Source organism: Neovison vison, chromosome 1, assembly GCF_020171115.1.
Source record: "Neovison vison isolate M4711 chromosome 1, ASM_NN_V1, whole genome shotgun sequence".
In the NCBI taxonomy this organism is placed as follows: Eukaryota; Metazoa; Chordata; class Mammalia; order Carnivora; family Mustelidae; genus Neogale; species Neogale vison.
The window spans coordinates 83,813,722-83,840,915 of NC_058091.1; the positions used below are offsets into that span (position 1 = coordinate 83,813,722).

The window sequence follows — 27,194 nt, forward strand, 5'->3', positions numbered from 1 at the left end:
GAGCCCGATGTGGGACTCGATCCCAGGACCCTGAGATCATGACCTGAGCCGAAGGCAGCGGCCTAACCCACTGAGCCACCCAGGCGCCCTAAATAAAATCTTTAAAAAAAAAAAGTGGGGGGGCACCTGGGTGGCTCAGTGGGTTAAAGCCTCTGCCTTCAGCTCGGGCCATGGTCCCAAGGTCCTGGGATGGAGCCCTGCATCGGGCTTTCTGCTCTGCGGGGAGCCTGCTTTCTCCTCTCTCTCTGCCTGCCTCTCTGCCTACTTGTGATCTCTGTCTGTCAAGTAAATAAATAAAATCTTTAAAAAAAAAAAAAAAAAAAGAAAAGAAAAGAAACACCTAAAAGCTGTATGCCACTAACTTGACACTTGACATTGTCTAGACATTGATTTTGTTTTACAAAAACTTTGGCCTGCAGTGGATTAGGAAAAACACAAAGCTGGTCCTGCCCCCACAGATGGTCAGGAAGCGCTGTTCTAAAGGAAGGAGCTTTGAGGAGGAAGTGCTTGAAAGAAACCATCTTTGTTTTTACATTTATTTTCTTTCTCCCAGGGATTTTGTATTGGAAGACATGGATCTCGCCGCCAGTGAGCTCAGCATTTATGACAAACTTTCAGAGACTGTTGATTTGGTGAGACAAACAGGCCATCAGTGTGGCATGTCAGAGAAGGCAATTGAAAAATTTATCCGACAGCTCCTGGAAAAGAATGAACCTCAGAGGGGGCCACCCCAGTATCCTCTCCTGATAGCGATGTATAAGGTAAAAATGTGTTCTGATGTGGAGATACCTTATAGAACACAAATTCTTCAACTTTCTCTCCAAAAACTACTGTCCTCTGATTCCACCACTGAACCTTAAGTTTTTCTGTGAATAAATTGGCCTTTGCTATCATTACCATGTGTTACTAGGAAATTTGACTATTTTGTTAAATATCCTAGATGGAAGCTATATGTTTATAGTTAAACTGTATTTGTGTGTATTTTAAACTGTTTTTTTGTATTATTTTTCATATGATAGAAGCTTGATAAGCTTTGCAGTCCTCATAGTTCTCAAAATCAAACTTAATTTTTTTTTTTAAGATTTTGTTCATTTATTTGACAGACAGAGATCACAAGTAGGCAGAGGCAGGCAGAGAGAGAGGGGGGAAGCAGGCTTCCTGCTGAGCAGAGAGCCCGATGCGGGGCTCTATCCCAGGACCCTGGGATCATGACCTGAGCAGAAGGCAGAGGCTTTAACCCACTGAGCAACCCAGGTGCCCCTCAAAATCAAACTTTAAATGCTTTCAGAAGTGGATGTAAATGACTTGTTTATGAAAATGGATTAGTTCTAAGGCACACTGGAAATAATAGAAGAGGTGGGGGTTTTTCTTGGCATTAAAATATTTTTTTGCTGGGACAATTATTAATCCTTTCCCTGTCTTTCCTTGTAGGTCCTTGTAACCCTGGGATTAATCTTGCTCACTGCCTACTTTGTGATTCAACCTTTCAGCCCATTACCACCTGAACCAGTGCTTTCTGGAGCTCACACCTGGCGCTCACTCATCCATCACATCCGGCTGATGTCCTTGCCCATTACCAGGAAGTATATGCCAGAAAACAAGGGAATTCCTCTGCATGGGGGTGATGAAGACAGACCCTTTCCAGGTAGAATGCTGCATTTTACTACTTCTGAGAGACAGCTTTATTGACAGTATATGATGGGAAAGGAAATAACATGTACTGACATCTAATGAGAGACACTTTCCCTGTTTTGTCTCATTTAATTCAGTGGGGACTGATGGGTTTTATTGTCCCTGTTTTTCAGATTGAGAAACTGAGGCTCAGAGAGATTAAGAAACTGAACAGAAAAACACTTCTGGGGGAGCCAAATTTCAACCCCCTCCAATACCAAAGCACACAAGTGGAGATGAGTGTTTCTGTTTATAGAAATGATCTGAATGTCATATTCTACCCTCTTCTCTCCTGTGCTCCCTGTTCATAATAGGCATTTTTTTTTTAAAGATTTTATTTATTTTATTTGACAGAGAGAGAGATCACAAGTAGGCAGAGAGGCAGGCAGAGACAGAGGGGAAAGCAGGCTCCCTGCTGAGCAGAGAGCCTGATGTGGGACTCGATCCCAGGACACTGAGATCATGACCTGAGCCGAAGGCAGCGGCTTAATCCACTGAGCCACCCAGGCGCCCCCATAATAGGCATTTTAATAAATAGCTCTTGATACTGAAAGCATATGAGTCAAGCTTGCTTTTAGCCATATCCTCTAATAGTCCTTGCCTGTTGGACTAGGTTTTTGTCCCAGTTTGTCATGGTCTTTTAAGTTTAGTCTTTTCTGTCTCGCAGTATGCTTTTTTCATGCTCCTAAGCGAGTTCTGCCAATAAGTTGAATTTAAAAAGCACTTAACTTAGTAACGGTGCATCATTGATGCCACAGGAATTTCTGGTCTGACGCATCATTTGAGCACTTTCCTTCTGAGAACAACATAACATGACAAGACTTGAAATTTACTCTTTGAGAAACAACGAAGGGGATTTTGTTATTTTGGCGGTGTTAATCTTATTTGCCTGGATGAAGGAATATGTAAATTAATTTCACAGATGGATTTCAGAACTTTTTGTTTAACCGTGTTCTGAAACCTTTAGGTTCCAGCATAATTGTTTAGGAAGTATGTTCTCTCTTCATTTTGCTTTCAGCAAAAATTTCCTAGTGGAAACTACACTTTATAATGCCCCTATATAAGCCAAGACCTAATCAGTCATAAAAAAATCACTTGGATTGAGTCTCCTTTGAAAGCTATTTTTGTACACTTGAGGGAGGAAATTATGGAAAGATTTCCAAAATTATACTAAAATCAGAGGAAGGGAACATTACAAAACAAAAAGCCTTGTGAGTTGGTTTTTTTGTTGTTGTTGTTAGCTCATGTATAGAAAGTTTTTAATTCCAGATATAACTTCCTTGTATTTATTGGAAGGGTTGTTTTTGAAATGTCAACATCAAAGCTTTAAAAAAAAAAAAAGCACTGTTTCCAATACCCTATCACGGAAGGTCCAGAGCACATGGGGGAAAGATCCAGAGAAACTTGTTAATCAGGCCAGCCTGTGCTGCCTCCTCACATGCTTCAGCCTCCTTTCCAGTCTTCCTCTCACTGCCTCCCTCAAGGCATCTTCTGCTGTTTGGCACACAGAGATGAAGTCAGCAGTATTTAGCCCCAAATTGATGGCAGTTTCTTTCTTTCTCCCTTTCCTGTAAGAGAGATTTCCGTAGGCTATTGAATTAAGAAGTGAGAGTCGTTGGACCACGATTGCTTATTCTCTAAGTCAGAGTCTAGTAATTCAAAAAACCTTAGTGTCTCATCCACAAGCCTAACTATTGGGTCCACTCCAAATGAATATTTGCCTTGCAGATGGAAATAAAATGAGTCCTTGGAGCTCAGTTTTAAAGAGAGAGCATTGGCAGGGTGGGGTTTTAGCTCTCTAATGTTGTTGACTCTATTAAAGTGCTGCTTTTACTTGTAAATGTGGACATTGATGCACCATATTTTCCTGTGTGTGATCATTCTGGGAAGCGGTGGCCATGTAGAATGAACAGCATTTTGCATAGCGTTTGGAAGGAAACTTAAGAATGCATAATATTGTAAGAGGTAAATAGAAACATATTGGGGAGAATTAGGCACAAGAAATAGGAAGTGCTGGGCCTGTAAGAGGGCTAGAAAAGAAATATGAGGTATCATTCCTAATGTCATGGTACCAAAAATAACTGCCTTTTATTCAGGATTACTTAGTGATACCTTTGAAATGAATGTAGAGAGACTGGCAGGGCAGATTCAGCTCCCTGAAGGAAAGCCTGCTGGCATATTGGGGCTGCCCTGTCTAACTTGTCATCTGTCCCCCCTCCCCCCAGTCCTCTGACACTCCTTGCAGTGGCACCTTGGGAATGACCAAGGGCAATGGTGGGAGCAGTGCTGATATGCCCCAGGCAGCACTACCAGTGGTGCTAGGTTTCCTCTTGACCTCTGGTATTTTTTCCTCTTGACTCCACCCAGGGAACAAAAGGCAACCGAAGTGGGATTGTTTTTCTAGGTTCCAGCCTTGGATCGGAAACCCTGCTCCTGAATCCTCTTGATGGGAAGGAGCGAAGTGACTCTCCAGTGACTCACATCAACCTCCCACTCTGCAGCAGAAAATAAATAAGCTGACACTTCCTTAGTACTTATCCGATGCCAGGCCCTGTTCAAAGGGTTTTCCATATATTGCCTCATTTAATCTTTACAATTTTTTTGTGAGGGAAGTCCTGGTTTTATGCACGTTTTAAAGATGGAGACACTGAGGTACAGTGACATTAGGTCACTTGCTCAAGGTCCCATGACTAATAAGTCACCAAACCATGATTCGAACCCAGGCATCCTATTCTCAGAGTCTAAGCTCTTACCTTGTGCTGGGAGTTGTGTGTAGCTACACAGTGTACCTGAAGAATCTAGCTTTAAGTTTGATTTGGGGGGAAAAAGAAAAGTTTGATTTTGGAGTTCTGTACTCTCTTTTAGCTCATCAGACACTTCCTCTCAGCTCCTGAGTGCCCAGAACAAGGTTTTGCATGTGGTACTGCAGATCCAAAGATAAGCCAAGCTCTTGGTGCTTTAGAATTTTTCCTAATCTAGTCTTTTCCTAGGTATTCAGCCCTGCTCATCTTCCTGGTCTGCACCCTTATGGGTAATATTTCACTTATTGTTTGACTGAATCCTTTATCTTACCAACCCATAGTTTTCTTTAACAATCTCAGTCTTAGTTCTTATTTCCTCTCCAGCCTCTTATCTTCATATCCACTTTGATCTTACCAGCCATCCTCTTGGCTTTCACCCTTCCATGGAATCACGGAGTCTTAGAGCTAAAAAGGAACTTTAGCGTTGATCCAGTGTATAGCCCCATTTTTTAAAGAGGAAATGAAGGACAAGAGAGGTGAAGTAACTTGCTTACCCAGCTAAAAATACCAAACTGGCACTTGAACCTTTGTTTCTTAACTCAAATGTAGCATTTTTTCCATCACACCGCACTTATGGCCCGCTGTCTCTGCCCTCAGCCAAGCCAGGCTCCTGCATGTTAAGTCCAATTACTTTGTTTACTTGGGACATCTATAATTTTTTTTAAGATTTTATTTTTAAGTAATCTCTACATCCAACATGGGGTTCAAACCCACAACCCTGAAATCAAGAGTCGCATGCTTTCCTGAGTTGAACCAGCCAGGTGCCCCTAGGCATCTAAAATTTTTAATTATGACATCCATTTTTACTGAGGAGGCCTGGGATAGTTCCCATATACAATGAGAAAGTGTCTCTCTGGATCTGTACTGCATAATTGGAACTTCATGTCTAAATGAACTTTCAAGGAAAGGTTGAAGTAGATCCAACATCAAGGAGTTTTGAGAATAGTAGATCATTCATGGACTTAGAACTAAGGACCTAATCAGAGTCTAAGCCAGTGCCCAAAGATGAAATTCTCAGACCTCAGTGAATGTCCCATCCTCTTATTTGCAAAGAAAATTTGAGGTGATAATAGCAACTGTGTGATGCACTTTCTGTATCAAGCTCTGGGCCGTGTATTTTCTCAGTCATCACAGCAATCACAGAGTGTTACCGTTTCTATGTCCATTTCTTTTTTTTAAGGTTTTATTTATTTATTTGACACAGAGATCACAAGTAGACAGAGCAGCAGGCGGGGGTGGGGGGGAAGCAGGCTCCCTGCTGAGAAGAGAGCCTGATGTGGAGCTCGATCCCAGGACCCTAAGATCATGACCTGAGCCAAAGGAGAGGCTTAACCCGCTGAGCCACCCAGGCGCCCCTTTATGTCCATTTCAAAGATGAGGAGACTGGTGTGCCCGGGGATTGACTGTTCTAAAAGTCTTACAGTTAGAGACCATGTTTTTAAACTGAAGCCTAGTTGACACACAATATTACATTAGTTTCAGGTGTGCAGCACAACAAGGAGACAAGTCCCTATGTCATGCTGAACTCACTACAAGGGTAGCTACCATCTCGCACCATACAGCACTGTTACAGTACTATTGACTACATTCCCTAAGCTGTGCTTTCCTCCCGGTGACTCATTCATTCCATAACTGGAAGCCTGTGTCTCCCAGTCCCCTCCATCCATTTTGCCTATCCTCCCTCACCCCCTTTTCTCACGGCAGCCATCAGTTTGTTTGCATTTATGGGTCTGTTGCTGCCTTTTTATTTTTTCGATTCCACATGTAAGTGAAATCTTATAGTATTCATCTTTGCCTGACTTACTTCACCTGGCACAATGTACCCTCTATCTCCGTTGTTACAAATGGCAAGATCTCGATCTTTTTTTATGACTGAGTGATATTCCTCTGTGTGTGTATTTGTGTGTGTGTTTGTGTGTGTGTGTGTGTGTAGTACTTCTGTCATACCTTTTTTAAAATATAAAATAGCTAGTATACAGCACCTGGGTGGCTCAGTTAGTTAAGTGTCTGCCTTCGACTGAAGTCACAATCCCACGGTCCCAGGATTGAGTCCTGCTGAGCAGGGAGTCACCTTCTCCCTCTACCACACCCCCTGTTTGAGATCTGTCTCTCACATTCTCTGTCTCTCAAATAAAAAATAAAATCTTTAAACAATTAGCTAGGATAGGGAGGTTATTTGGAGTAAGGAAACCTTAGACATTAAAAAAGTTAGGAAGTGACTGTCCAAATTCCACAGGTCTTTATCTGGTGCTGCAGGGAGGGGATAGAAGAGAGGACTGGAGAGAGGTGAGATGTAGCATGCAAGGGGGCTGAAGAAGAGCTGTGTACTGGAATGGCATAGGGTGGTCTGCTCTGTGCTGTTGGCTATTTTCCAGGGTACGATTTTGCTCACTTTGTGGTATGATGGTTCCAGCCAGTTGTATAGAGAACACATCAGATGAAGCCTTTTCAGGTAGATGGAGGCCAAGTGGGGAGTCTGGGTACTTCTCCTTTTGTTGTTGGGGATTTTATAGGAAGGGGAGGAAGGAGCCCCAGCTGTGCACCCCCTCATACACCCAGACAATTCACTACCTGGCCATTCGTCAGTCACTTCCCACCAAAATATAAGCACATTCTTTATCCACCTTTGGTGATCTCAGGGCTGTAGAGAGATCAAAAGTAGCTCTCCCTCTTGAAGTTTGGCTCCCCTAATTCAGATGGATGGCATAAGCTACCCCATTCCAATGATCCATTTTTCCTCATCGTTTCCCTTCTTTCTTTGCTGGCCACCAGCCTGGCCAGTGTCTCTGCTCCTGTCAGGTACCACTCCAGAGGCCTGCCTTCTAAGATGACCGAACTCTACATTTTGTAGCTGATACTCTCAGCTTAAGTTTTCATAGTCTCCAGCAGCATTTTTATTTATTTGGAAAATATATAAGACACATACAAAGACAATAAAGGGGTATAAGATTTTTATTTTTAGATAAATAAATACAGTTTTAGGGACACCTGGGTGGCTCAGTGGGTTAAAGCCTCTGCCTTCGGCTCAGGTCATGATCCCAGGGTCCTGGGATCGAGCCCCTCGTCCAGCTCTCTGCTCAGTGGGGATCCTGCTTCCTCCTCTCTCTCTCTCTGCCTGCCTCTCTGCCTACTTGTGATCTCTGTCAAATAAGTAAATAAAAATCTTTATTTAAAAAAATACAGTTTTAATAAAGAGACTTCTCTCAGTCCTTCTAACTCCTCCTCCCACCCAACCACTGGTAATAATTTGATATACATACTTGTGAATTTTTCCATGGCTATACAGATAGGTACACTTAACATATATAAATATATTTTGGTACATACCCAGGAGACTGACTTATGTACATACTTTGAGCTAGTACCATAGTACTAGCTCAATAGAAATTCATCCTGTTCTAGTTCGTAGGCTTGAAGTCCAAAATCAAGATGTTCGTAAGGCTCTCCTCCCTCCAGGGAAGGTTCTTGTTTGCCTCTTCCGGCTTTTGATGGTTGCCAATGATCCGTAGTGCTCCCTAGCTGTGGTAACATTTCCCCCATCTCTGCGCCCACCTTTACTTGGCCATTTTTCCTCTGTGTGTCCTTGTGTGGTCCTCTCATCTTCTTATTAGGGATAACAGTTGGAGTAGATTTAAGGCCCGCCTTACTACAGTATGACTTCATCTTAATTAGTTACATCTGCAAAGACCCTATTTCCAATTGTGGTCACATTCTGACTTTCCAGAAGGACTTAAATTGGGGGGGGGCATTCCTATTCAACTGAGTATATATACCTTTCCAGATTTTATATTACTCCATTCTGTGAATATTCCATCATTTAAGTTTCTACAGAGTTTTTTTATCTTTTTTTTTTTAATATTATTTAGAAAATGCACCTGGGACTTTCATATATACATATCTTTATATACATGTACTATTATTTCTGTAAGAGATTCTTAGAAGTCAAACAGCTGGGGGGCGCTTGGGTGGCTCAGTGGGTTAAGGCCTCTGCCTTCGGCTCGGGTCATGATCACAGGCTGCTGGGATCAAGCCCCACATCGGGCTCTCTGGCGGGGAGCCTGCTTCCCCCTCTCTCTCTGTCTGCCTTTCTGCCTACTTGTGATTTCTCTCTGTCAAATAAATAAATAAAATATTAAAAAAAAAAAGTCAAACAGCTGGGTCAAAAGGGCATGCACATTTTGAATTTTAATAAATACTACCCAGATTTTCTTCATAAACTTGTATCAGTGTATACTTTCATTAGCAGCATATGAGCAGTGATATTGTCATTGTTTTGCCAGTTAGAAAAACCGAAGAATGATGTCTTATTTTAAATTGCATTTCTTTGATTATTATGGAATTGGATGCCTTTCCATATGCTTTATAGGCCGTTTTATTTATTTTTTCTGTGAATTACTTGTTTATAGTCTTTGCCTGTTTAACATTTTCTAATAAATAGCAGTTCATTATATATTAGAGATATTCTTTGCCTCATATGCAAGTATTGGTTGAACCTGTCCATGTTTTCTTCATGGCTTCTTGGTCTGTGTCTTGCTTAGGAAGCCTTTATTTTCCCCCAAAATTATAAAAATCATATTTTCCTCTAATTATTTTTAAAGTTTTGTTTTATCCATTTAGGTCCTTATCTAGAATTTATTTCCGTGTATAGTGAAAGGTAGAGATCCAACTTTATTTTCTTCCAAATAGGTTGCTACTTGTCCCAACATCACTTACTGTATATCCATCCTTTCTTCACTGAATTAAAACTGACCTTTATCATAAATTAAATATTCTCATTATGTGTATGTGGGTGTGTATACTGGATTTGTTGCTATATTCTTACTTGGTTTTATTACATTTTTTTGTCTGTTTATAAGAATACAGTTCTCATTATTTGCTATGGTTATGTTCTATAAAGTCCCTACAAATAGTGAATTAGTGAATATTGATCCATTGCCCTTAAGGGAAATCATAGTTGTGCTCCTGAGAGTCTCTGGCCACATTTTCATCAATTGATGAATACTTGACTTTGTTTTATGTATGGTTTTGTTTAAAGATACCTCATATAATACATATGTTGTTGATTCATTAACATTGAATTCACATTCAACAACGCAATAACTCATGCCTAAACAAAGCTTATCTAACACATATATTTTCTCTCTAAGGCACATCACAGTGTGCTTGCACTTAAGAATGCTAGAACTTTAGCACTGTGCTTGGAAGCCTTTTTTTTTTTAAATTAACTACTTGTCGAGCTGTTTTGGGTTTGTGTTCACAGTAAAATTAAGCAGAAAGTACAGAGAGTTCCCATATACCACTGTCCCCACAATGCATAACCTCCTTGGGAGCCATTCTAAACAGCAAAATCATCAATAAAAGTGCAAAAAAATGTAGCACCAAATAGCAAAAAGAACACTCATTTACAGCATGAGAGGTGAAACAAAACGGCCAAGTGTCACCTTTTTCCAGCTCAGCTAGGATTTGCCACTCTACATGGCTGAGGATGACTGCAAAAGTACCACAAGAATTGATTGGGGTTACAAATAAATTTCAGGGAGTAGGCAGATTCACAGATCAGAATCTGTAAATAGGATTGACTGTACTCTTTTAATTACAGTCACTTTATAGAATGCTACTAAGTTCTTATATCTAGATGAGCAAGATCCTTATTTTTTTTTCAAGAATTTATGTTAAAAGAAATTATGTTCTTTAAGTTCAATAATAGACAAAAGAGGGGCACCTGGGGGGCTCAGTTGGTTGAGCATCTGCCTTCAGCTCAGGTCATGATCTCAGGGTCCTGGGGGGGTCGAGCCCTGTTTTAGTCTCCCTGCTCAGCAGGGAGTCTATTTCTCCCTCCCTCTGCCCAACCCGGCCCCCCTGCTCCCCCCCCCACTCTCTTTCTCTCTCTCTTGCTCAAATAAATAAATAAAGCCTTTAAAAAATGGGCAAAAAATCTGAATAGACATTTATCTAAGAAAGATATGCAGATGACAGGAACATAAAGTAGTGCAGCTGCTTTGGAAAACAGTTTAGCTGTTTCTCAGAAAATTAAACACAGAGTTACCAAATGACCTAGTCATTCCGCTCCTAGGTATATACACAAAAGAATTGAAAACACATGTCCACACAAAAACTTGTACGCAAGTATTCATAGGAGCGTTGTCTGTAACAGCCCCAAAGTAGAACTGTCCAGCAACATATGAATGAATAAACAAAATGTAGTATATCCATGTAACAGAATATTACTTGGCAATAGAAGGGAAAGGACAACTGACACAGACTGTAGCATGAATGAACCTTGAAAACATTAGGCTAAATTAAAGAAGCCAGACACAAATGACCATATATTGCACAATTCCATTTATTTGAAATACCAGAACAGGCAAATCCAGGGATACTAAAAGAATAGTGGTTGCTTAGGGCTGGCAGGAGAGGGGTTAGAATGGGAAAAGTGTCTGCTAATAGGTATAGGGTTTCTTGTTAGGGTGATGAAAATGTTTTAAAATTAGATAATGGCGATAGTTATTATAACTCTGTGAATATACAAAAGCTACTGAATTATAAAGTTTTTTTAAAAAGATCTATTGATTTGAGAGAGAGTGGGAGCGGGAGGGAGGGGCAGAGGGAGAGGGAGAATCTCAAGCACACTCCCTGGTGAGAGTGGAGCCCATCTCCAGACTCAGTCCCAGGACCCTGAGATCATTACCTGAGCCGAAATCAAGAGTCGGCGTCTTAACCTTGACTGAGCCACCCAGGTGTCCCTGAACTGTACACTTTAAATGAATGAATTTTATGGTCTAGTAATTATATCTCAGTAAAGCTGGTTTTTTGTTAATGTTAATGTTTTATCTACAAAAAGAAAGCAAAATAATGCCACGTGGAGAGAGGCTTGCTTGAGCTGTCTGGTGACTAATGAGCGGTCAGAGGTGAGGGTCGTCAGGTCCACCATCTCCCCAGGGTCCATCACATAGGCTCTTACTGTACTCTGTAATGGTATCTAGGCCTGAGGGGGCCATCCTCCGTAGATCTGAAGCAGCGACCAAACTTTGTAAGTTATTTGTATTACCAAGGACGCCTCTGGCCCTGAAATTCTTTCCAGAGTTATTCTGGGGAGGGGATGGATTACTGCCTGTTGTTGTTCTCACACATTTACTCTTCTAGATGAACTTCAGAATGGGATTGTCACAGCCTCACACCACCCCACCCCATCTCACCCCACCCCACCCCACTTTCACCAGTAAGAACTCTGATGGGAGACTATCCAAGTTCTGATCTTTGGGTAGACTTGGCCTCTTTTTAATATTTAGTCTTCTATCCTGGATCACGGTATGATATGTTTATTTATTCAGGTCTTATTTTATGTCCTCCAGTCAAATACTACAGCTTATCTTTTTTGTGAAACTTACTGCTAGTTATGAATGAGGCCTTCTTCCATTTCAGTTTTGCAGTGAGAGGAAGAGGTAATTGATGTTCTTGTGTCTAGGTGTGTTTACCTTACATCCTGCCACTTTATTCAGTCCTCTTTGTAGTACTCTAGTCTCTCTTGTTCTTTCCCAATTTTTCCTTCCCGGGGTTTTCTTCCTCTGCCTCTTTTTCAGGGCACCTCTACCTGGAAATCCCAGGAGTGTCTAAAGCTCCAAATAAAACTGAAATTCAGTAAGTCATAGCTAAAAGGATCTCTCTGTGCCCTTAGGTTCAGAACCGCTCACTGCTAGCCCCTAGCCCTTAAAGCATGTTTGTATGCGTTAAGAGAAGATGCCCCTTTCTCTGGGCACTTGATTCTTATCTACTGGAGAAATTGCCATAATTAACTGATTCAGTTGGAATAGGATTCATACCTGTAAGAAAATGTCATGGTGAATCTGCAGGTCCCCAGTGTCTCCTGCACCCGGGCCCCCTTAGGCAAGGCATGCTCGGGCAATCTCAGTGCACAGCATTCTTTAGGTCTGTAGATTGTGCTGTCACTGCCTCAGTTTACCTCTCATTATATGTCACCTCTCGTCACAGTACAACCTCCGCCCCCCCAAAAAAGGACAAAAACAAATTACAATCCAATGTTCCTCTTTCCAGCCTCTCTCTTCTCAGACCCTCTCGTCACAGCCCAGAATAACCTTCCTAAAGCATTGGAAACCCTTACCCAAAGGCCTTTGGTTCCTTATTTTGGTCAGAGTCAGAAGTACTTCACTCCCTGGAGGCCCTCATCATAGCCATGCTACTTTTCCTTTCTGCCGCCTCCCGGTCTTTGGTCTTCCCCCCACACTCTGGTGCCTTGGTCATTGCTGTCGCCCTTCACTCTCTGCTTGCTCATCTGTAAAGGGAGAAGAGCAGCACTTCCTCAATAATTTTATGGTAAAAAGTAAACGATAGAGCATGCGAACATGACCAGCATGGGGCCTAGCATTTAACACGTCGATGTCCTTTCTATTCCTTCCTTAGAACTCCCTCACAAGGACTTTGGAAACTGAAATGCTATATAACATGTTATGATTACTTATGGCTCATTGTATGTCTGTTACCCAGAGTGCTTGTATTTGGGCAAGAATTCATCATATTTGACCTATAATTAGGAACATTTGAAAATATTCCAGAAGAGGGGCACCTGGGTGGCTCAGTTGGCTAGGTGTCCGACTCTCAATTTCGGCTCAGGCCATGGTCTCAGGGTTATGAGATCAAGCCCCATATTGGAATCTGTGCTGGGCATGGAGCCTTCTCTCCCTCTCCCTCTGCCCGTGTCCCCCACTCATGATCTCTCTCTCTCTCTCTCTATCAAAATAAAAAAAGAAAGAAAGAAAATATCCCAGAAGACAAAAAGTCTAGGGGCACCTGGGTGGCTCAGTGGGTTAAAGCCTCTGCCCTCAGCTCAGGTCATGATCCCAGGGCCCTGGGATCGAGCCCGCATCAGGCTCTCTGCTCAGGCTTCCCTTCCTTTCTCTCTGCCTGCCTCTCTGCCTACCTGTGATCTCTGTCAAATAAATAAATAAAATCTTTAAAAAAAAAAGTCCAACTTTGTAGCCTGAGTGTGCCCCCTGAAACAGGTGCCATAGGAAGGTTCCTGGCTGTGCCTGGAGGCTCCTGGCAGGATAAGGATGCAGCAGAGGGTCCCCTAGCTGGCAGTCTGTCCACGACTGAGGCACATGAGGAGGGGAGGTGCCAGCCGCCTCAAGGAAACACAGATTCTCTCTGCAAGAGATGGAGGGGGTTTGGAGGGCACTCGGAAAACAAGCTGAGAACAAGTACAGTCCTTCCCTGGTGGGGATTTCCTCCACCCCACTACTGTTGCCTTCAGAAAATAGGGAAAAAGCACTTGCTGTCGACAGCAGCAAATGTTTTGTGATTAGGAGTCAGTTTCCAACTGTGTTCATTGGTTCAGAGAATTGACTTCATTTCAGCCACATTTGGCTGTTTGTCTTTTGTTCTAGACATTCTCCTGATTTGGTTTCCATTGGGTTTGAATCTGAAACCATCTGTGAAAATTTTGGATCCAAATTGGAGTTTATCATAAGCACATATCTGAGAGAACACAAATGAAACCCAGAGTGGAACAGAAAGCAAACAAGAAATAATGCAATAACATTAGAAACAGAATAGTGTCAGAGGGAAGGAACAGAAGGAAACTGAGAAGCGCTGCATAGAGAGAGGGAGCCAACCTTTCAGCAGAGGACCAGCCAGAGAAAGGGGTCTGAGCTGGGACAGAGTACTCTCTTTTTTTTTTTTTTTTAAGATTTATTTGAGAAAGAACCTGAGGAGGGGTGCTGGGAGCAGGAGCAGAGTGAGAGAGACAGACTCCCCGCTGAGCACAGAGCCTGTCTTGGCCTGATCCCACAACCCCCAGATCATGATCTGAGCTGAAACCAAGAGTCCCATGCTTAACCAGCTGTGTATCCAGGTGCCCCACAGAGAACTGTTTTAATGGGCACATACAATTTACTTTGTACCAGAGATGGGCTCATGAGAAGTCCTATTTCCTCTCCATCACTTCTCTCTGCCTTCTTTTCTTACTCTTCTTTCCCAGGGTCATCCTGACCTCCACTTGGAGAAGACATGCAGTGGGGCTCATCACTGATGGTGGGACCACCCTTCCTGCCTCCCCAAGTGCTATAGACTTTCAGACGTTTGGGTCACTGGTTAGAAAATGGGAGAGCTCTATCTCCAGCCCCACATCACTGAATATCTTCTCCAAATGGTTGATGTTGTTGATTTGACTTAGGAGATACATGTACATATTTTTAAATAATATTTTCCATGAAGTGTAGAAGAATATAGAGAGGAACATTCCTCTCCTGCCCACCCCTATCCCCTGTGCCCTCTATTCCCTCCCCAGAGGCTACTTATTCCATATGTACCTTTTCAGAGGTCATTCCTAGCTTTTACATCATTACATCTTTGCTTTTTCCTTTTGTTGCTGAGGCTGAGGATTTACCTGCTGTGTTCTTTCTGTATCTGCCTTCTCCATATCCCTTCCTCGCTCAGATTTTGACCCTTGGTGGACAAACAGCTGTGAGCAGAATGAGTCGGACCCTGTCCCTGCCAACTGCACTGGCTGTGCCCAGAAATTACCCCTCAAGGTAATGCTCTTGGAAGATACCCCAAAGAAATTTGAGAGACTCCATCCTCTGATGATCAAGGTGAGCAAGAAGCCTCATTCTCCCACTGCTTGGCTATTTATTTAATGGCTAGCAAGCATCAAGCTCTGTGACATACCTGAGAAGGAATCCCATGTTTTGTTTTGTTTTTTGTCCCGTTTTTGTTTTCTGCCTTGCCAAGACCGGACACCTCTTGTTGTCCAAGGAGCTTCAGCATTTTCTGTGCCAGTACCCTGAGGTCACGGAAGGTTTCAGCGAAGGGTTTTTCACCAAGTGGTGGCGCTGCTTTCCCGACCGGTGGTTCCCATTTCCTTATCCGTGGTGAGTGTGGGAAAGGGCACTTAGCCTGCATGCGGTAGGAAGGGGGCTGAACAGATGTCCAAGCAGTACTGGCTACCCAGACCCTCCCTAGCCTCGCACTGGGTAAGCACTCTTCAAGTCAGATGAAAGCATCCTGATTTATTTCTGAAGTCATGTTTAGTGTTTGTGTTTATGCAGACTGCTTCCTGAGTGTTGAGGGCTAGAGAGAAAGCATGAAGAACAGAAGGCCAACTTCATTTCCTGGCACTTGTTTGTGCCAGGCTGTGTGCCTTAGTGCTTAGCGTCTGGTGCTCATTGGTGATGCTCATAATAGCTCTGGAAGTAGGCACTATCATGGTCATTTTTCAGATCAGAAGTGGGAATCAGGTTAAGAACCTTGCTTAAGGTCACCCAGCCAGGCTCAAAACCCAGATCTGTCTCCCTCTTCCTGCCTTTGTCCTATAGAAGACACGGTCGGGGCACCTGGATGGTGCGTCAGTTAAGCGTCCAGCTCTTGATACCGGCTCAGGTCATGATCTCTGGGTCTTGAGTCTGAGCCTCCCATCAGGCTCCGTGCTCATCAGGGAGTCTTCTTCTCTCCCTCTTCCCCTCCCCCTGCTCACACTCACGCTTCCTAAAAAAATAAAAAGTAAAATCTAAAAAAAAAGAAAACATGGTCCATTTCTTGGGGTAAGGGTTGCTCTCTAGGAAAAAAAAAAAAAAAAAGCCAGTTTCCATCTAGAACCATTCCAGAAGAGAATTAAAATGCTTTTTTTTTTTTTGGTCTTTTTGTTAGATAATTTCTCAGTGCTTTGGTCTTTTTTAAAAATTTGCCATTTATTTGCCTGTTGAATACTCTGGTTTAACCAGTCAGCTTCCCACTGCATGCCATACCACCTTAGAAGAAAGTTCGTGATTTTTGCCTCCTCCTCCTCCCTTCTGTTCTCCCGCCTGGCCTGCTGTTAGTTACTTCAGTCTCTTTTCCAAGATAGAATGAATGGACTGTTTATTTTCTTCCTCTATATGTTGTTTTAGCTGGACTTCATAAACACCCCACCCACGTGTACAAATTGCGGCTGTGGAGTTACGTGTGTACCAGTGCATGTCACAATTAATTGATTTGGCATGACTCTTCTTCATGAACCTAATACTTAAGATATTGTCCTGATACTTTTCCCTGTTAACCCACCGCCCACAGTTTTCCCACCCTTGCTTAGCTCTCTGTTAGTCATGGAGATAGAGGCTGGCTTGCCCAGCTGAATTACTTTTGTCTCTTTCAAACTTTTACAGGAGAAGACCTCTAAATAGAGCACGCATTTTACGTGAGCTTTTTCCTGTTTTCACCTACCTGCCATTTCCAAAAGATGCCTCCTTAAAAAAGTGCTTCCTTCTTCAACCGGAACCTATTGTGGGTAGTAAGGTAGGACACTTTGAGAAGACTTGGGTCTAGAGTTTTCCTCTTTTGGCACCTGGGCTGATGTCATAATCCCTTGCTTTCCTGCATGTCAACTCAGAAGGTGAATTGAAGGGACACCCACATAATCTAAAGTTCTCTACATCTGTTGCTAGCAAGGAGACCTGCAGTGGCCCACCCTTCCACAAAGACGTGCTTACAGAAAGTCTCCTTACCTTGCAAATCTGTTTCCTGCCCTTGACACCTGAGGTCAATCTACTTTTATACATTAGGAAATAAAATCCTGAAATTTAAAGGGACCCAAGCATGCAGTTAGTTTGACTTCCCTACCTCAAAGTAGACAGCAGCAAAGCTGTAAGCAGCTCAACTTACTCATTTTGTGGATGGGGCCACTGAGCCCCAGAGACAGTGATTTGCCCAAGGACACAGCAAGTTAATAGGAGGGCTCTACCCACCCACCCCCCATTCCCAGGTTAGCTTTCCCCAGAAACAAACAAATGAGAATCTGCAGGTAGAGAACCCGAAAAGCAAAAAGCTTAAGAAGTTTAGGGATGACAGGGTTGCCAGATGTGCCCAAGGCAGGCAGACCAGTTTAGGTAGCAACACTTCTTACTCAGTCCACGGCCAAGTACCCAGAGCCCACATTACCTCTCTGGGGCCAGCTGTTTTGTGTTGTGTCTGTTTACTTTTCTCTGAATTGCTCTTTTGTTGAATCTCATTCCTGAGGAAGGTTTTTGAGTTTAGGTTGGTTTGGAAGAATTAATAGGATGAAATTTCCCAAACTGTGACCCCTATCAACTCTGGCTTATGTTTTCAACCTCCCAGTACTATTGTTTGGCTCCAAATTTGCTGAATCGTGGTAAAGGAATTTCAAAGCCTATAAAAACAATCATTTTGTCTAGAAGTAAGAACTTCTGTCTGCCAGCATTAGGGTGGAGGTGCTGGGCTCTTGCCTCAGATTTTAAAGAAGATTATTCTGCTGTCCCCGGCTAGAACTCAGGGCCCTAGTATGATTTCATCTTCATAGTTATGATATAATTCTGGGCGAGAGCTTTTATCTTTTTCTTGGTTTTCCCACTTGAATCTGAAGTTAACTTCACCAGTCTGCTTAACAAGAACACAGAGGATCCCAGCCAGAAGGTAAATACTAAGTTACTCAGATGCCTATCAGAGTCATCGTGTGGTTCCCAAGCATGTTTTGGGAAGGGGAGTGGTCCAAAGAGGCAGAAATCCTGAGAGTCTGGTTTCTTAGAGCATCTGCTCCCCACCCTGGCCCAGGCTTTCCTTTCTCTACAGCCTCGTTACTCCACCCTGTTGTCCACATCCCTGGGCCCTGCAGCCCGGTAAAGTCATATGTCTGTGGAGGCAGTCTTGGAATAGAAATTGGGCAGTGGAGATCCAATTGTAAGAGGCACTGGAGGAAAGAGGTGAGAGCCTGGCTTCCAGGCGCACTTCACCCAGTCTACAGTGTCACCTGGGGCCTGGCCCACTCCATCCCATTGTCTGTTTCTTCCCATCCTGAGGGTAGAGGCACATGGTCCTGCCCCCTCTCAGGCCTGTATGAAAAAGAGCTACATCCACTGGGTTTGGTGTCCTGGGATTTCTTCAAGACTGCAGGTGTCTGGACCTTTGCCAGTCAGTCAAAAGCCACTTGTCCTCCTTAGTCCTTCTCCTGTCACGACTCTGGCAATTGAATGGCTCTGGTGTTGCCATGGAAACAGCATTCTGGCCAGGGCCTGTGGGCGCAACAGAGAGACCAGGGCTGGGGACAGGAGAAGATAGGGCCCAATCCAAAGCTCTGGAGGGCCCCAGTGCTGAAGAGAAAACCGGGATGTGGCCCAGAGAGTCAGACTTCAGATCCTTTTTTTCTGTGGGCACAGAAAGCCTTTTCCTGGAGGGGATAGGGAAAGGAGGCCCTAGGGGTTTTCTCTCACCATCTAGGTAGGAAGAAAAGCCTGAGCAAGACCAGCCTGACCTCTCCCTTTGTCTCTTCTCCTTGCCCACATCAACACCAGGGTTCACAGCCAGACCTGGCCCACATCCTGTTGGTGGCAATAGTCTGCCCTCCCAAGTGAATCGTTCCTGTGGGGGCGTGGGGCCTGGCTGCCTTCTGAGGGTCTGAAATCTAAGGCCATTCTTACTGCCATTAGTTTTTCATCAGTAGTGTGATATATCTGCTCACCCAGGTCTTGCCCAAGAGTGTAAACTTGAGCTTCTTGCTGCTCAGTTCTCCTCCAGACCCTGGCCGTAAGAAGTAATATTCCATGGAACATTGCACAAAGGAAAGGCAGGCCATCTCTTTCTCTGAAAAGTCTGGATCCAACCAGACCCTCAGAAGGTCGTGTACTTTGACCAGTATGTGTTGGCCTCACCTAGACTTATTAAATCATACATAGATGATTTGCCTTCTACCTGCTTTGGAGCTGTGGCTAGAAATAGCCGTGAATTATGAAGCTCATGCTAGATCTACATTGCGGCTGGTGCTAAGGATGTCTCTTTAGCAGAACCCGCAGAAGAGATCTCAGTACCAGGAGATAGGGACACTGAGTCCCTGGTCTCAATACCAGGAGAAGCCAGGTTTAGGAGAAACTAGTTTGTTTTAATCCTTTGGACATAATTGTGAATGGTGTCATTGGTTCTCTTTTGCTTTTTGCTCAGGCTGCTAGAAAAGTCAGAGCCATATATATAAATATATATATATATATATATATATATATATATATATATATAATATTTGTATGTTAGTCTCCTATGCCACTGGTTTTTATTTTGTTTCCTTTTCCTTCTCCCATGTTTTTTTTTTTTTTTTCCCCTTCCTTCCAGATGTATAGGATGCATGACCTGTTCATCGTTGGCAGCGGTGAGGCCATGTTGCAGCTCATTCCTCCTGCCCAGTGCCGAAGACACTGCCAGTCGGTAGCGATGCCCTTAGAGCCAGGGGATATTGGTAGGTACCCCCGCGCCGGGTGGGGCAAGGTCAGTCACAGGATCTTTGTAGTTCTTAACTCAAGAGCTATCTTGAGAATTGACACAAAGTTTCAATTAGGTAGAGTCAAAAATAGCCTTCTTTTATGGACAGAGTCAATATTTATGCTTTAGGTGCAACACTAGGCTAAAGAAGAAATGTAGCACAGAGAAATGCCTTCTTGTATATACATTTAGAATGCATGATGTGTCTGTTGGTCTTAGAAGTTTCCAGTTAGAATACATTATAGAAAATACTGAGAGCAATCCTTTATTTTTCAGATGAGGAGCTTGAGACCCAGAAAGGAGAGGTGACCATCCCAGGTTCCCATCAGCTAAGCAAAGCATTGAGCTTTATGTGTCTTCTGCAACAGAGTCAGGCCAGGGGGAGGTACAATTCTAAATTCGAGGAAACCCTTTCTGTGCCTGTTTTGCTCATAAAACAACACAAGCAGTGTGCAAGGGCAACAGCCCCGTGGGGGTGTATTACCTTCCCTGTGGCTTCCACAGCCAGGGCCCCCCTTCACAGTCATGACTCACCCTTGGCTCCATGATTTCCCAACTGTGGCCTGTTCTGTGCATTATTTTCTAAAAATCTGTTCCAAGAAAACAGGTCTGAATCAACTGCTGTCCGTAGCAATCAGTTTGATGGTAGAGTTTTCTTGGCAGAAGCAAATACCAAGTGTCAAAATTGCCCTCTCTGTTCCTCCTGTCTCACGAAGCCTAGGAGAAGCTTAGCACCCATGACAGAGCCCAGGCTAGTTTTCCCAACTGATTCCTTTTCATTTTATCTCCACAGAAGACCCTGGTCCCTGCTTCCCCTCATTTGGAAGTAGGGTTTAGACTGCAAACTATGACAAGCTTTAATCCACGTTACATAACTTGTTTTAGTTTAGAAATGAAAATAACGCACAAATTAAGCATTAACTGATAATGGAGCACAGCTGGCCTGGCCTTTGGGAATTACTGCAAAAAAGAGGATTTTTGTGTAGAAATTGTTCTGAAGCTATTTTCCTGTAGTGGAGGTGACCCTTCCGTGAGGCAGGACTATTGCACAAGTCTGTGTGGCATTTGGGGTTGAGTGTGTAGTGATGTTTGAAAAAGCTTCTGTCAAAAAAAAAAAAAAGAACAGAAAAAGCTTCTGTCTTCTGTTCTACAGAAGTCTGACAGTTCAGACAACTACAGAAATATCTCAGTTATCCAAAGTTTAGGTTTCTGGAGCCCACAGACATCTAGAATGCCAATTATAGAATTAAGGGGAGTAAATGGGGGACAGGTAGTTCACCAAAGAAGCTTTGAGCATCAAAGGCTGGTGGGGGTAGTGCAGAAAAGCCTCAGATCCAGAGCGTGATCAGCCGCTGTGCTCTGACTGGCTGGTTTGCTGACCGGAAGGAAAGGAGGCCTATGGGTACCAGTGTCCATGAAAGGCCAGCCACAGGACAGCAACATGGGGAAGGGATGGGGGCTTGACTAGAACCAAAGGAAGAGGGCAGGTCTGGGAAAAGAACAGGGTGGTGGGAGTTGGGGAGGACAGCGGGCTTCTGAGCAGTGGAAGAAACAGAAGCCATGGCTGCAGCTGCCACAGTTAAGGACAAGAGGGCCTCCTGGGTGGCTCAGTCGGTTAAGCGTCTGCCTTCGGCTCAGGTCATGATCCCAGGGTCCTGGGGTTGAATCCTACATCAGGCTCCCTGCTCAGCAGAGAGTCCGCTTCTCCCTCTCCCTTTGCCCCTTCCCCTGCTTGTGTGTGGTCTCTCTCTCTCAGTAAAGTCTTTATAAAAATACATAAATAAAGACAAGGACAGGAAAGCAGAACCTGACAGCAAAGGGGAATAATTCAGTGCTGCTTGTAGGATGGGGGCATCTCCAGCACCTTTGGGACCCTTAAGAATCGCAGTGGTTTTCTGGTTTTCGACAAAATAAGCATTGTCCTCTGAAGGCTGAGGGGAAGGGGACATGTCACCAGAAAACCTGTGCTGAGAAGCATTTTCAAGAATGATATAGGGGTCAGGCCTCAGAGGCTGACATTGGTGAGCCCGCACATGTGCTGTGATTGAGGAGTCACTGCCCATAGTGACCTTTCTTGAGTCACCAAGTAGAAGTTGAATTCTGTTCAGTGCTCTCAGTTTAAAGATAGGTAAGGTACATCATACTCTAGAGATTATTGAAGTGTTCAAGTTTTTAAAGCTTTTAATTTTACAGCAGGTCACTGTTTCCTGAAGAGTTCTTCAGATCACTCATGATCTGGGGGTGGGAGCACGAACCCCTTAGAAAGGCTCTTGGCAGGGACGCCTGGGTGGCTCAGTTGGTTAAGCAGCTGCCTTCGGCTCAGGTCATGATCCCAGCATCCTGGGATCAAGTCCCACATCAGGCTCCTTGCTCAGCAGGGAGCCTGCTTCTCCCTCTGCCTCTGCCTGCCATTCTGTCTGCCTGTGCTTGCTCTCTCTCCCTCTCTCTCTCTGATAAATAAATAAAATCTTAAAAAAAAAAAAAAAAAGGCTCTTGGCAAATAGGGCTCTTTGGTCCTTTAATTTTGGGAATCGCCTGTCTTGTCATTACATAGTACACATTAGTGTACCAAAGGCTCCAGAAGCCTTGGTGGAACCTAGGTTTCTCAGACTGACTTGACCATGGAACCCATTTCCCTTGGACTATCTTTCAGGCCAATGCTGTTTGCAGAACATGATTTAGGACATGCTGGTTTGAGCTAATCTGGAAGCTCTATCATGAGACAGTGTTAGAGATCACAGGAGGAGAATTGGACTGGGGGGGTCCTGCTCCCCCTCGGAATTCATCCTGTCTTCTTGCTGACATGGGCCTGAGAATTGATGCCCAGCTCCAACCTCATCTGGAACATCCTGTCCTTTTAAACCTGTTGAACTGAGTCCTCGTTCCCCCAACAGGTGGTGGCGAGGAGGCACTTTGGTTCACAGTGACTCCTGCCCGATGTCAGTTTGCACAGAGGCCCAAGCACTGGGGGTGCTACTCGAGGCAGACCTGCCTTGCTCCTGCCCACAGGTGTGCCTGGTCCCTGACATTTACCTGCTGTCCTATTGCTCTTTCTCTATAAGGTTATGCCGGTGCCACACACTGGAAGATCTACGTGATAGCCAGAGGGGTCCAGCCTTTGGTCATCTGTGATGGAACCACCCTCTCAGAACTATAGGAAACAAGAACTGTACAGAGGAACAACTTCGAGAGCTGAAGATCAGATTGAAAGGGGAGAAATAAAAACGATGAAACCACTTTCCAAGGTCACTTAGTTACCTGCCCTGTGCATGCGTGTATGAGCCAGCCATATGCTGGAGGCCATGGCCAGAGCCTGGCCCTCCCGACTCTTCCAGCCTAGTTGCTTGGCCAGGACTTTGCCAGTACCTACCTGTGAGGGATTGGGCTCTTCTATCTTCCACACCTTTTGGAACCGCAGCCTCGAGGCTGCCCCTCAAGCAGGAAACAGGATTGGTGCCTTCCCTTACTTTCATGGCATGATCCCTTCTGCTGGCTCCCTGGCCACAGAGAGGGCAGCCCGCAGGTCCAGACTTCAGAGCCGACCCTCACCAGGTGGTCCTGCTTGTCCTGTCTTCCTGGCCACACCACCCTGTACTTCTGTTGAAAGCCATGGCTGATTAAAGAAGTCATTGCAGTTTCCCCAGCAGCATAGAATCTAGAATCCGTGAAACAGGATTAAGTAATCTCATTGCACTCAAGAAAAGCACCGCTTTCCCAGTGTCCATGACTCTTGGAGTTTCAGTGATGCCAGGTTGGAGTGTGATTATAATTGAAATGGTAATTCCTAAGGTAATACTTGCCTCCATTTGATCAAGTTCTTAGGCCTACCCCCACCCCCACCCCTTCTCACTTGGCTCGCAGAAGCTGGACTCCCCGTCCTCCCTCGCTGGCAGGTCCAGAGCCCTGGACTGCTGAGGCGGCACAGCTTCTGTCAGCTGGGTTGGTTTACCAAGTGTCTTCGGAGGGGATGAGTTAGAATCCTGGCCTGGGGAGAGGGTGCCTCCCCGGGTTTGATCTTTTAGGGTCCAGCTTTCTGCAGGGAAGATGTTTTACAGATGTGTCAAGCTGATGTTGTAATATGGTTGGGGAAGGAACTCCAGACCCAACGTGTTTGCCAGCTGGGTGTGCGACTCTGGGATCCTCTGTCTTGAAATGATTTCTTTCTCCTGGGAAACAAGGTGAGGTATTTTTATCGTTTGTAAAAATACAAAGCTATGTTCTTTCAGTTGGGTGATTCCCTATGCTCATTGTTTTCTCCCAAGTGCTTTTAATATGTATTAATCAAATGGTGTAAATAAGGGCATACTTTTCTTCCTCTTTTTTCCCCCCTTTATTCCTTTATTGATGCTGCTATTTTGATACCTGGCCTCTAGTCACGCTGTCGCCAAGCTGAAGAAAAAAGCCTGACTATGACCCTTGGTTCTGAATCGCAGGAATCAGATGAGTACAGGGTTCATGGCAGAGTGGATCAGAGGCAGACAGTGGCGAGAGAAGGGGGTGTGACTCCTTGCAGGGTCCTTACTCTGCATCCTTGGAGGTGGCCTTGGACCTTATCCCTGGGCTGTCTGTTAGCACATCTCCTGAGCAGCACTGGGGATCAACAAGGCACTGAAAGTCTTGTTTGTAGGCCTGTAAAGGACAAGAATGGTTCACAGAGCTCAGGGTGGAACTAATTGGCCTCTATGGACTTGAGTGAAATTAGGATAAATGGTACCTGAGGGAATTTTTCCTTAAACAAGTCTGTGCCTTGTGTGGGTTAATACAGGCAAAACAAAATTTTTTGTAGATATAAAAGTCATGCTGCTAAGCAGTTATGATTTAAGAGGTTTTATTTCAGAGGGATCATCCTGAGGCCAGCTTTGCGCAAGATTTTAGGGCCTTTGCAATGTACTTACCCCTGCTGCGCATGGAGAAGAATTATATGTAAACAAGTTCTTCAGAGTTTTCTTCGTTTGGGCCCTTTGGGTTAACAAACGAGAGGGTTTCCTAGAAGAAAAAGAAACTTTTGGTGACTGAGATTTCTGTTTTGTCTTTATGAATTACCCTGTGTTCCTTCTCCATTTCACTCCTGCCCTTCATACCTTCAGTGTTCATAAAATATCCGCTTCAGCTCAAAACTTTGAAACTGAGAAACCCTTGTATGTGTTACTGTTCTGAGGTCTCTCCTGGAAAGTCCCCTAAGCCCCTGAGCTGTCTACAGTTCAACCAAAAAAATGGTGTGGCAACAAAGAAGCAGAGATTTTCGTGCATTTCCTACTCTAAACTTAAAATCTATCCTGTTCAGAGTTGAAGGTCAATTTCTGTTAAGGGGGAAATTTTCTGAAGAGAGTTTTCCCCTATTAATTACTGGATACGTAGAAGTAATTTGCCTTCTTCTCGAGGCAGTTCTGACAAGCAGAATACAGGAATGGCTTCCCTCAGGAATGGCCTAATTGGCAGCCCGAGGCCTTGTGTGAGGGTGCTGCTCACCTAGCTCTCGGTTTTTTGGGGAAGTGGCGGAAGTCCCTCCACGTCACCCCGTGTGCAGAAGAGTCATCAAGATGAGGTGGAAGGGTGGGGGGCAAGTATACTTGTCCGATATTGGTAACACATTATACCTGTTCAGGCTTATAAAAAGAGGCAGAACTTACCCTCTCCCCACTCTCATTTTTTTTAGGGAAGGGAAGGAGTAAAATAATATGGTTTTGAGCATAGACTCTAGGGGCACCTGGCTAGCTCAGTCGGGGAAGCATGCCACTCTTGATCTCGGGTTATAAGTTCGAGACCCATGTTGGGTGAAGAGATTACTTAACAATAAAATCCTAAAAATTAACAAACAGAATCTACGTATTTGGTGAGAAACAAAACAATTTTAAGAAGTGGGCAGGTTATGGGGCGCCTGGGTGGCTTAGTGGGTTGAGCCTCTGCCTTCTGCTCAGGTCATGGTCTCGGGATCCTGGGATCGATCCCCGCATTGAGCTCTCTGCTCAGCAGGGAGCCTGCTTCCCCCTCCCTATCTGCTACTTGCGATCTCTCTCTCTATCAAATAAATAAATAAAATCTTTAAAAAAAAAAAAGAAGTGGGCAGGTTTGGGCTCGTTTTCTAAGGATAAGAATAGTAATGTTTGTCCAGTCCATTCTAAGAGGGCCTCAGTCTCCATGGTCTCCTTTAATCATTACTTAGTCCTGTCAAGTAGATGTTAAAGCTTCATTTTTCGGAAAACCTGGGCTTAGAACGGTTACCTGCTGGTCAGTAGGTAGTTGGTTTTGCAACTCAGTTTCGCTGCCTCAGCACAGCCTGGTACCCAAGAACCAATCTGTGGGTTTAATTGCCTGGGGCGGGTCCCCACTGGGTCAAGAGAACCTCGGGGTAGGGTCAGCAAGTCAGGAACTCTTCAGGGTTTGTTTTCAAGATTGTTTTAGAAAGGGAACAGAAGAGGATCTAACCAGATGACTTTTATAAAAATCCTTTCACTTTCTCCCTCCCCATTTGAAAACTTTAGAGTGAGCGTGGCTGGAACACAACTGTGTCCAGCCATTTTCCCATCACACATGTTTCCAGATGTGTGACCAGAAGAGGGACTTTGCCCAGTTCTAGTTGTGGCTCCCTTTAGAGTTTACCTCACTTGTTTTTCAGCTCTCCGTTTTCTCATCCCTTCTTCCCAAACCCAGCATAGGCCTCTGTGTAGGAGCAGTTCGTTTTTTAAAAAACTGTCAGTCGCCTTTGCTGCCGCTGATGGCCTCACTCATTTTAATATAGTCTGGGATGAGAGTTTGTTCCTTAACCAGTGGCTTCCATAATGAACATTCAAAAGCCCAAAGCAAATGTTCATTTTTCACTTAATCCTTGCCTGCAGGAGGCGGCCAAGTTGCAGGGGAAAGAGCCAGAGCTCTCTGGTTGCATGAAGAGAAGTGATCATGACTTTTTGAGAATCAGTTCTTAATCAGAAGGGTCTTTTAGGCTTTTGAGCTCTCCTAGTGATGGAGGAGAAACTCTCCTGAGTTCACAAGTTCACACTCAATAGCTTTAAGTGGTGACCCATCCCTGACTAAAACTTGTCAAAGGAAAGCAATGCAGAATGTGCTTTAGATGGCATTTCCCCCCTTTTTTAAATTTTAAATTTGGGTTAACATACAGTGCAGTATTGGTTTAAGTGGCATTTTAGATTGGGATTCTCTCTGTGTTTGGAGCTACGCTGTTGTACACAGCGCCAACAGGTGTTGGGACCAGGAGGCCAGGAAGGGGCCAGTGCTTATGGGGATGACCCTGTAGCGAATGAAAAATGGGAGGCTCTGGATATAATGCTGTGTCACCATCAGCTTGGGTCTCCCCGGCCTCCCCACCCCCAGTGTCCCGATATCTTCCCGAAGAAGCAGCTTCTTCCACAAAAGCATCTCCAGGAAGATGGACAGGTGCTCCCCTGTTGTGCACCACACCGAAGTCGGCCCACCCTTGGACACAGTATGGTTTTATGCGCTGGCCTTGGTGAGAAA

The 27,194-nt window shown here is 44.3% G+C and overlaps 1 protein-coding gene across 1 annotated transcript in view; it reads left to right on the forward strand.

Annotated features, from left to right (window-relative positions):
* C1H6orf89 (chromosome 1 C6orf89 homolog) overlaps positions 1-23,946 on the forward strand; it is a 37,237-nt gene extending 13,291 nt beyond the window's left edge. The window contains exons 2-8 of the mRNA XM_044250272.1: positions 554-761; positions 1,432-1,645; positions 14,925-15,079; positions 15,219-15,358; positions 16,628-16,757; positions 19,575-19,698; positions 22,784-23,946. Coding sequence (XP_044106207.1) covers positions 554-761; positions 1,432-1,645; positions 14,925-15,079; positions 15,219-15,358; positions 16,628-16,757; positions 19,575-19,698; positions 22,784-22,878 — 1,066 coding nt within the window. The 3' untranslated portion in view covers positions 22,879-23,946. The remainder of the gene's footprint in view (positions 1-553; positions 762-1,431; positions 1,646-14,924; positions 15,080-15,218; positions 15,359-16,627; positions 16,758-19,574; positions 19,699-22,783) is intronic.
* The last annotated feature ends 3,248 nt before the right edge of the window (positions 23,947-27,194 follow it).